This window comes from Apteryx mantelli, chromosome 4, assembly GCF_036417845.1.
Source record: "Apteryx mantelli isolate bAptMan1 chromosome 4, bAptMan1.hap1, whole genome shotgun sequence".
Classification (NCBI taxonomy): Eukaryota; Metazoa; Chordata; class Aves; order Apterygiformes; family Apterygidae; genus Apteryx; species Apteryx mantelli.
The window spans coordinates 52,719,799-52,730,408 of NC_089981.1; the positions used below are offsets into that span (position 1 = coordinate 52,719,799).

Genomic DNA, 10,610 nt, shown 5'->3' on the forward strand with positions numbered 1-10,610 from the left:
GGGGCCAACGCCGGCCTGCGGGAGGGGGCGGGCGGCCCCATCCGGGCTTCTCTCGGCGCTTCCGGCCTGCTCTGGCGGCCGGGGAGGGGCGGGGCCAGCGGCGCGGCGTGGCGGCTGCGCCGGGGCCGCGTCACGTGAGCGCGCGGCGACAGGAGCGGCGCGGCGCGGCCGCCACCATGTCGGGCAAGGACCGCATCGAGATCTTCCCCTCGCGCATGTGAGCCTCCGCGCGCCGGCGGCAGCGGCAAAGGCCGCGGGGCCGCGCGGGGGCGGCGGGGCGGGAGGGGCCCGGCGCGGCGCGGCGGGGCGGGGGCTCGCGGCCGCTCTCCGGGAACGGCTCGGTTTGCCGCATCCGGCCGGCGTTTGCCGTGCTGCGGGCCGCGCCCGCCGTCCGTCTGCTGTGGCCCTGCGAGAGCAGTGTCGCGCTGTTTCTCGTGTAAAACACCTTGCTGGGCAGCTGAAGACTGCAATTTGATCTTCCCTTGAGTCTCTCTTTGCAGGTTGCTCAATGTTAGCGCTCTCGGCCTTCAGAGCTGTCACAGGGACCAGTACCTGACAGAAGCAGCTTCGGGGGGCCTTACTGCACAATAAGGCAAACTCTGATTGTTAAAAAGACCCATTTGTAGAATACGTGTATAAGAAAAAGACCGCAAATCAAACCATATCTTCTGTTCTCTTCTAAATAGTGGACACTGATATAATTGATGTGGCAGCAACTGTGTTCAAGAGGTTGGCTGGCCATAAAGAGTTAAGAAAATAAAGGAAGTCAGATCTGTAAAGTGCAGTGGACAGTCAAGTAATTTTCCAGATCCTGACAGCAGACTATTTGTCATGAAGTCAGATGTCTCTTGACAAGGCTTGGAAAACATTAGAATGAACACAAATGTTTAAAATTGCTATGCTATTAAAATTGCTATTATAATAGTGCTCTTCAGTTTCTCTTCAGAACTCCCCGAGATAGAAGGACTTTGCTTTAAAGTGAAAAGCTGTTTTGAATCTTGCATAAAATTGGGTTGATGCCTGAGATATACTTTTGCAGGCTGATACATCATTGTGGCAAGAAGGTGCTGATGTACAAAAGCTTAATATTTACAAATCTCTTTTTCAGAGGAGGTATTAGACCAGTGATGTGGCTGATATTTTGATAGGGAAGTAAGTTAGGGCAATAAAATAAAGATGGCCTGCCCGTCTGCCTCTGGAACAAATCTTTTCGTTAACCGACAAAACAAGATTTTCAAAATCCTTCTTTTTTTCTTTTCTTTCTTTTTTTAATCTTAGTGAAAGGCTTTGCTGATATAAACCTCTTCTGTACTGGGCATGATCACTTGCAGAAACTGCTCTGTCTTCTTTACAGTAAACAAGGCTTTGTTTAATGCATTCTCAGAGCCTGTGAAATCTTGCTTGAAGTAGAAACTGAACCAGTCTCTGACAGGTGGTAAACAAAGCAAGTGAGTTAGTGCAAGGTGGTGGCATGCCAGAGCCAGTTCTGATTTATTATGAAAGTAAAGCTACCTTTTTATTCCTTGACCTTGTTTTTTATCGTGAACATTTAGAAAAGACTCACGTTTTTTTCCAGTTATAAGCATCTTGTAGGCATTAATGAAGCTATTCTCATAATATACCTGTAAAGTGGGGGGATTAATGGATTTCAAAGTGTAGGTAGAATCTGAATTATACTTACTTTTTCCAAGGTCAGAGAGGAAGTGTGCAGGCTACTCCTTACACAGAGTTGTCTTTTACTCCTTACACAGAGTGTTGTCCTTTGTGTGTAGTAGCTGTGTGTACAAAGCAGTACCTTCAGTTAGCACAACTTCTGCTTTTTGTAGTATAGCTACTGTCATTTTGGTCAACCTAAATCAAAAAATTATTCAAACTAAACTATACTTCAGAGTGGTAGAGGGAAACGGATCCTTCACTTTCTAAATCTGCGTCAGAATGGTTCATTTGGGGTAGCTGTCATCAGGAAAAATGAAAACTCTTACTTCCTATTATGGAGGGGCTGAAAAATAACTTGTCAATTTTCCATGATATTCAACTTTACAGATACTAACCTTGTAATCCTCACTGATGGGGAGGACATAAGTTCCCTTGATTTTAAATCGAAAAATAGAATTCTTTCCTGAATTGTCCACCCTGGTTTACTGCATTGACTTTTCTTAGTTGCTTCATAATTTCAGTCATGTCCATGTCAGAAAACTTGTTTTGACTTTTTCCTAATCCCTTTGGATGACGCAGGACCTTTTTATTTCTTCCTCTGTTTAACAGGGCTCAGACCATCATGAAGGCTCGTTTGAAAGGAGCCCAAACAGGTCGTAACCTCCTGAAGAAAAAATCTGATGCTTTGACACTTCGATTCAGGCAGATCCTTAAGAAAATTATTGAGGTAGGTAAATTAGAATTTTCCTGTATTTAGCTCACTCTGTTTGAAAGCTTTCTGTTATCTATCCGTTGTACATTCCCATTTTGCTAACTTCATAAGATAGGCTGGAATGTAGGACAACTTTGTGGATAACCTGTGTTTTATAAGTGAGGCTACTGAGGACAGATGAGCAGAAATATGTTTTCCTGGCTGCAATGGTACTGAAATTCTATAAGACTTAATATTCTGCATCTCTTTCCAACCAGTCCTAGACTCTGCTTTCTTTTATATCTAGAGTTCCCTACTGCATCTTCTACATTACAGGGGATTTGCTATGACGGTGATAAATACTGTAGGAGTGGATTTAACATGTTCTGTGGTACTGTTTTTGTTGCTTGAGGGGACACTGCAGATCTGCGTTTCCTGCATGACTGGGTACACCAGGAAGTAGAGACACGAAGTTTCATCCAGATGGAATTTCTTCCTTTATGAAGAAATGCCAAGTCCTGTTTCTTGTGCTCTTTGCAGCACAAATGACAAAATCTGAGATATTCAGTAGAGCCCAGTATGGCCTGTTCTGTTCTACCATACTAGATGGGATTTGTTTATGCTGTTTTGATTGTTGCTGCTACAGATGGCCATGGTTAGCAGTAATGCTCTGTTATGGTGCTTTAGACAAGCTCTTGGCACTCTTACGTCTAGTTGCCTGTAGGCTGAGAACAGCAGTGCACTGGCTAATACACAAAGGCTCTTGCTTCTGAATAGCATATTTTTTTAGCCACAAGGGGTTGAAATGTGTAAAAATTGGAAAACTGGAGCAGGAGGAGAGAGCAGCTTCACTAAGCTGCATACATCTGTATGCTGAACAATGACTTAAAAAGTCTTATATTAGTCAGTACAATATCAAGTAAGAGTGTTTTCCCACTGTGCCATTATATTGTTTGAATTAACCCCCACCTAGTAGGATTTTCTCTTGATAAAGATAGAAAAGTCTTTTGCAGTTCTCTGCGTTCTTACACTGAATCAGCTAAAACAGCTAAAATGTTTTTTTTTTCTTGCCAGTCACCTAGGGATTATGATTTGTGGTTTGGGAGTTAGCTTGAGAAATAGGATTTTCTCTTTCTTAAATTTCATGCTATTTTCTTGATGCTTTTAATTATCCATTTTGCAGAAGGAGTAATATGCCTTATATTTGTTGCCTCCTCCTTCTTCTCCCTCTCCCCAGACTAAGTTGCTGATGGGTGAGGTGATGAGAGAAGCTGCCTTTTCACTTGCTGAGGCAAAGTTCACAGCTGGAGACTTCAGGTGAGGATTGCTGATCTTAATTGTGGGAATCCTACACATGGGAAAGAGTGATCAACAAACAGTTGATCTCTCTTTTGGAAGAAAAATAAAATTCTTAAATACTCTTTAAAAAGAGCAAAAGAAGGCAATGAACTAAGTAGGATAGGATAAACGGGATAAATAAAGGTGGGGGACATCACTGCAGGAAAAAGATGATCTGTGTGATGAAAATGTGAATCCCTTTAGAAGCTAAACAAAGCAGAAAGATTAACAGAAATTATTTTACACACAGATTACACACAAATCTTTGATTTGAGAAGATAGTTGCTTTTGCAAATTGGAATCTAACATATAGGGAAGCAAAAATATATAGCAGAATGTAGACTATTTATGTGTTTTTTTTCTTTGTTGTGGACTTATGGGCAGGATCCTAATCTCTTGTCTCACTAGGGCTAATGAGGGGAAACAAATGTTTTTTCTCCACTGGGATATTTGTGTTGGAATAAATTACAATTCTGCCTAGGGTGTTTGAGTAATTCATTTAACTGGAAATAAACTTTGTGGAATAAGGGTGGGGAAGTGTTAATGATTCAGCTTATAGTACCAGTTAATGGGGAAGAACCAAGTGATCAGAAACAGTAGTGATCTGTGTGCTGCTGCAGGTGCACAGCATCCGTAAAAGACTTTTTGCCATTTAATTTCGACATGGTGCCCTTTGTTTTCTGTCTTAACCAGCTGTACTGCTGAGCTATAAACAATAGTCAGATTCCACCCTGTAAGTAAACTTAGTTTCAGTAGAAGAGTTGGCTACAGTGACCTGTTCTAGGAAGACATTAAGACACTCTAGAATCCTTCAAGATGAATTGTTGTGGAAACTTAAGTTTGTTATTTTGATAGAGTTAGTGGATAAACAAACTCATTACTGTTCTGAAAGAACAACTACCTATGAACTCATAAAAATGAACTGAATGTTACGACTTCAGTTTGCATTTTAACCTTGAAATTCCTTTGCTTTTAGTGGGAGGAGGGTCTTACGGGTTTATTAGACTTAGTGTTATTAAAATATTTTGAAGTAATTTGTCAGATAACTGGCTAGTTTTCAGATCTGCTTTGTATACTTGGTCAAAGATGTTTCTAAAATAACACTTCACAGACTCTGCTTCTTTTACATTTCCAAACATTGTTGGAAACCCGTTTGTTTCAAAGGTTCAGTGTTAGCTTTGAAGTCTGCGCTCAGAAAACTGAGCTGAAAACTATCTATCTCCAAATCTTTACAGCAATTAGATAACTACTTCCCTTTGTATATAATGAATTAATGAACCACTCCATCCTTCCTGATTAAGATAAACATTTTCTTCCTTACAGTACCACTGTGATCCAAAATGTGAACAAAGCTCAAGTCAAGATCAGAGCTAAAAAAGACAACGTAGCAGGTGACTTTTCCAGACTATGGGTGTTTCAACTCTTGAGGGATGTGGGGTAGGAGACTCTGAAATATGCAGTAGTATTTCCAAAGATTGTCTCCTCTTCTTTATTTCTCTAACTCATCTAATGGTAGGAACACTTGTAATCTACTAAGATTTTTACATACAGCAGATGAATTTTTATATTTAGTCACTTATTTCATTTTATGAGAGGCATGTAAGCTGCAGTCCAATTTCTAGATCATCAAACAAAGCATAATTTCTATTGTGCTTTTTTTCCTCCTTGGGCACTAAAAACAGGTCAGGAAATCAGGAAATTAAATAGCAAGAATTGTCTATTAAGAAATCAAGAAAGATAAATTAAAATCAAATGCTCAAAGCATTCTTTAAGCATAGGGAAAACATTGCTGAACAGAAGCATAGTAAAACTGAATATACTTCCTTGAATTTTTTATGTGCCTATATCTAAGTGAGATGTAAAGTAATACAATTCTGAAGTTCCATATAAAAATGGCAAACCAGCATGACTTAATCTTTCCAAACTATATGTCAAGATTTTGAAAACAAAGCTTCCAAGCTCATGTAATTCATTAGAAGCAAATGGGGGAAAAGTGAGTTGTACTTAATAAATTAATAACACTTTGTCTCTTGCACGTGTTCTTGTTTGCCTTTGCTAGGTGTAACCTTGCCAGTTTTTGAGCATTACCAGGAAGGAGGGGACAGTAAGTACAAAAAGAATATTTTGTAACTTACAGGTACTTATAGCTGTTCTATGCTAATGGAAAAATATTGTCATGCCTTGCTGATAAGTCAGTTTACCGTATAGGCATAGTGGTATATATTTCCTCTACGATGCTTTACCATGCTCCTGTGACATGGAGGAGTTGTTATTAGGGGCTACAGTGGATTTTAACTCCCTAAATCAGTGTGTTTTTCAGACTAGAGGAAGATTGGTCTTGATGACCAATTTTTAAGGTTAAGGTAAGGAGGTTTTTAAGACTGGCAGATCTTATTGTGGACATGCAAAACAATGACTTTTTACATAAACTACTATATAGATTTGTTAATGGGCAGAGACTTTACCTTGTCAGTTCCTGAGCCATCTTGTATCCCTGTAGTTTGTAAAATACTAATTTTTCTCTGGTAAGGAAGCACCATAATGGCATTAGCAACAGATACTATTTGATGATTTTTTTTTTTTCAGGTTATGAGCTGACTGGCTTGGCCAGGGGTGGAGAACAGCTGGCTAAGCTGAAGAGGAACTATGCCAAAGCTGTGGAGCTGCTTGTAGAACTGGCCTCCTTACAGGTTGATGGGAGGAAAAAAAAATGCGGGGGAGAGGGAAGTGGATCTCTGGTTTCTCACAGTTCATAAATGAAAGTAAAGTAGTCTCAGTGATTGTAGCCTAATGCTTTCAGCTATACTATAATCCTTTAGTTCATCACAGTACAAAGTTGCAGACCTTTTTCAGTCATAAAACTCATTATACTACAGCTTCACTGATTTCATTAGTCAAGAATGCAAAGAAGAAACTTTCTTTGGGGAATTAGTATTTGGTATAGTAGACTTGTAACTGCTATTGTGCAGCATTCAGATGTAATCTGTTAATAGTAAGAGTACTGACATTAGTGGAAACAATTCTGCTGCCATCAAGAATTTTGCCCGTTTTGTTTGTAGGATCAATGAAAATGCTGAGTTTGTTTTGTTATGTATTAATTATTGAATATCCTTTCATCAGACATCCTTTGTTACTTTGGATGAAGCCATTAAAATAACAAACAGACGTGTGAATGCAATTGAACATGGTGAGTATTTTCTCTGTTGGGATGCATGGTATTTTTGAATCTCCTTACAAGGAGATGGAGAGCAGAGTCCTGGAAGCTGCTCTTCTTTTGACTGCTTTCCTGTTATAAAAGTCCAGTAGAACTGTGGCTGGAGTACACAGAGATAAATGAGTATGCAAACATGAGAAAGGACTTAGGAAGTTGCACTGAGAATCTGTAGAGTAAAGACTTCAAAAATGCATCTGGAGTGTCTGCCAGTCATCTTTGACTTATCGTGTCAAGTCTGTTGACTAGAAACAAAAGGGAGGGATGTTGTTATGTGTTAAGATGTTCTAATAGCTGTTTTTGTAGTATTTTCTAGCATTACAGCTTTTGAAACTGGACTAGTGGTGTCCAGCCTAGAGGTGGTGACTTTTTTGTTTTTGGATGGGATGGTAGAGTAGGCATCTAAAGAGCAATCTTGGTTAAATTCAGGTTCAGGTTATAGGAAACAGAGCGATCCTGATGTACTTTGGTATTTATCTTTGATCTGAATTCCTTATCCTTCATGCTCCTGTTTGTAAATTCATCTCTTGCAATTTCTTAAGTACTACCCATGCACAATACTGCTGTGATTCCTTTTGCTGTAGTAATCAGGGATCAGTAATCATGCCTTGATTACTTCAAAGTTTTTTTTAAGTTGTTGACAGCTGGAATTTAATCATCTTTGCATGTACACAATAGTTTATTTTAATAAATGATTCTAAATTGCCCTCTTCAATACTGTTTTCTGTAGATTTATTCCTTTGAACTTGCAGGCTTTTTCTGTGGTTATCACTCAGCAAATTTCACTGCAGAAAAGGCTTCCTCTGCATCCTTTCAGACAACTTTGGCAGTGTTGATAACAGCTTTGCCCTTTGAAAAGGTGGTTTCTGGCACATAGCCTTCAGAATTGCCCAGCTCTTGTGCTAGAACTTTGTTTCATGTCTTACCTCTTCCCTTGTGATGGTATATTTGAATATTTTCTTCATCACAGCTGGATGTGAGAGCTTTCTCAAACTAATTAGATCAGAATGCGGTGGGTAAAGTGCTATATATTAAGCAGAAGTTTCTGACAATGTGATGGAAGAATGTAGTTTTCATTCAAATCCAGCCCACCTGTTGTGGCTTTTTAAAAAAACAAAAACCAAAAAATAAAACTTTAAATAAATAACTGTGCCTGCACTGCATTAAACAATTTATCAACTAATATAACAGCAGTCCAACAATTTCCTTGTTTATATATATATTTTTTAGTGATTATTCCCAGGATTGAGCGTACTCTTTCTTACATCATCACAGAACTGGATGAAAGAGAACGAGAGGAATTCTACAGGTAAGTATCTAAAACAAGACAAGGCTGGTCTCTTTTCCTCAAGTAGACTAAACTCCTCAGAATGCAGTTAAGAGAGCTATTCACCAAATCTGTCAGTGAACACTTAAAAATGATCTGGTTCTTGCTGCACATTGAATTCCCAGAGCTGGGCAATTGGAGAGCTGCAATTACTTGTCTCAAAGTTATTAACAGATCCCTTCCACTTGATTGTGCCTTGTAGTCTTTATCATGCATCCAGAGGATGGAATACAGTACATGAAGGGGCTCTGCTTTAAGGACACTTCTTCCATGGATATCTGTGTTTTGGGCTCCTTGAAGTGAAAATGTCAAACCTGAAATGGATTAAAGGAAAATTGTCTTCATTCAAGAAAAGCAGAGTAGTGTAATGCAGTGTTTAGGGAGGGTAAGAGTGTAATTTAGAGTTTGGATGAAAAAATGAGTTAATCTGCAAGGAAGATGATTTTTTTTTTCCCCAGGGTCAGCAGCTAGGCATAGGAGCCTTTTGCCATTTGTTACAGGATCTTCATTTCCTGGGAACTGCTTCAGGCAGCTTTATCATGTCCAAGTTGTATTGCATCTTTGCTGCTAACCTGTTTTACATCATATTGTTTTCACTGATAAATCACATGTTGTTCACAGATTAAAGAAGATACAGGAAAAGAAAAAAGTATTGAAAGAAAAATCTGAGAAAGAACGGGAGCTGCGGAGAGCAGCTGGTGGGGAACGTGAACCTGCCAACCTCTTAGCAGAAGAGAAGGATGAAGACCTTCTCTTTGAGTAACCCTGCACAAGTGTTCTATGTGGGAGTGGGGGACCCAGAAGACAATGTCCAATTGCAATATAACTCTGGACATGTTGCCTCAGTGATATTTATGTGGCTTCGCAGTTGTTGTATAAATCTGAGTTGACTGGATTGTGGATTTCTCCAGGGAGATTAGAAATCTGTGAATTTGACTGCAGGTGCTTTACTATCAAGAGAGCCTTTTATTGGTTTTAGTAGAGACTATCAAGAGCCTTTTTGTGTTCCTCCGGTTTCCTTACTCAGTAGGAATGAGTGTCCATACTTGTTCCTTTTGCAGTATGACTCTAATCAGATTCCTTTCTAATTCTTCCCATTTCTACCGTAACAGTAGAAACTGTTATTTGGGGAGGGAGACGCACACAAAGTTTTTGCTGTTGAACTATTCATGTTAAAGTTACTTAAAGCAGGTATTGGCACAGTTTGAAGTCAAATGTGAGTATAGAGCACTATGTTTTCTAACCCATTGATGAAATCCACAGTCTTATATGATTTATGTTGCACGATTGTTACCATTGGCCTAAAACGCCTATGATTTTAATTAGAGGTTCTGCCAACTTGTGTACTGCCTGTGCTAGAAACAAGTAAAAGTTTCAAGTGTTAAGTGTCTGGTGTCTGGACCAAGTTGCTAGAGGATGATGGTCTTAAATGCTTGGAAACTGTAGTGTTCATTTCACTGCTGCTTCCCCTGCCCCCAGCTTAGAACCTGCACTGGGCATCCCTTTACAGGCTGTATCTGCATTCACTTAAACTTTACCTTGTTAGATAAGAAACCAAGTGACTCTTTTCTGCCACATATGAACCTCTGCTGAGCTTCCCCATTGTATGTTGCTAAAATTGTCATTGCAACAAGTAGGCAGGCAAGCAGAGCAGGGTTAAACTTCTAGTCCATTCTCGCTGTGGTTCTTCATGTCCTGGGCTGATTAGGGGAGTCTAGGACAGGAGCTGAGGAAACTAATTTCTGCAACACATTTCATAAAGTCTTTTTTATAATTGCATGAGGCATTTCTTTTCTCCTTTGACACTGAAAGCAGCACAACTGAATACTAAATCCAAACCTGCTTGTAGGATTACAGGTCCAGCTTGGAAAAGGGAGCCTCCTGCTTTTGATTTGTGTTGACCTCCCATCTAACCTTATTATTTTCTAGCCTGCGTATGTTCCTACCAGAGACTTTCCTCAACAGCAACAAGATTTAAGGGGGGGGGACGGGACAGGACTGCTTTGCCTTCCCCTAAAACCCTCCTTCAACCAAGAGAAGTGAGGGAAGGGATGTATTTACAAATCCTTGTCCTCGTAATGGAAAAAAAGGATCCTTATCTAACTACTGGAACAGACACGTACTGCCACAAAGGAACTTTATAAGGGAAATTCTTTTTTTTCAACTACTGGTCTTCAGCAGAGTCATTCTGAAGAAGTACTTTCTGGTTGTACTCTGCTGAAACGACTGTTTTGTCAACCCAGGGAAGATTCTGCTTTTAGTTGCTGGAGAAAGATGTGCTAGTAATAGGTTAAAGTTGTGCTAAGAGAACCATCAGGCCTGAGGCGGAACAGCTCCTATGAATTTTGACTTTCAGTGTAAGCTTAGCATAGAGAAGGTTGTATCTG

At 39.8% G+C, this 10,610-nt stretch overlaps 1 protein-coding gene across 1 annotated transcript; it reads left to right on the forward strand.

The window, feature by feature from the left end:
• Positions 1 to 109: 109 nt before the first annotated feature.
• On the forward strand, positions 110 to 9,608 carry ATP6V1D (ATPase H+ transporting V1 subunit D). Its single transcript, XM_067296611.1, has 9 exons — positions 110 to 217; positions 2,266 to 2,383; positions 3,585 to 3,664; positions 5,009 to 5,076; positions 5,745 to 5,789; positions 6,272 to 6,375; positions 6,806 to 6,872; positions 8,127 to 8,205; positions 8,845 to 9,608. The coding sequence occupies exons 1-9, from the start codon at positions 177 to 179 to the stop codon at positions 8,984 to 8,986; spliced, it is 744 nt and encodes a 247-aa protein (XP_067152712.1). The 5' UTR covers positions 110 to 176; the 3' UTR covers positions 8,987 to 9,608.
• The last annotated feature ends 1,002 nt before the right edge of the window (positions 9,609 to 10,610 follow it).

Bases quoted from the DNA above. Each gene is read 5' to 3' on its own strand.
- ATP6V1D (XM_067296611.1), top strand. From the start codon at position 177: ATGTCGGGCAAGGACCGCATCGAGATCTTCCCCTCGCGCAT. The intron at 5,077-5,744 runs GTGACTTTTCCA...TGCCTTTGCTAG, and splicing joins TAAAAAAGACAACGTAGCAG to GTGTAACCTTGCCAGTTTTT. The intron at 5,790-6,271 runs GTAAGTACAAAA...TTTTTTTTTCAG, and splicing joins TTACCAGGAAGGAGGGGACA to GTTATGAGCTGACTGGCTTG.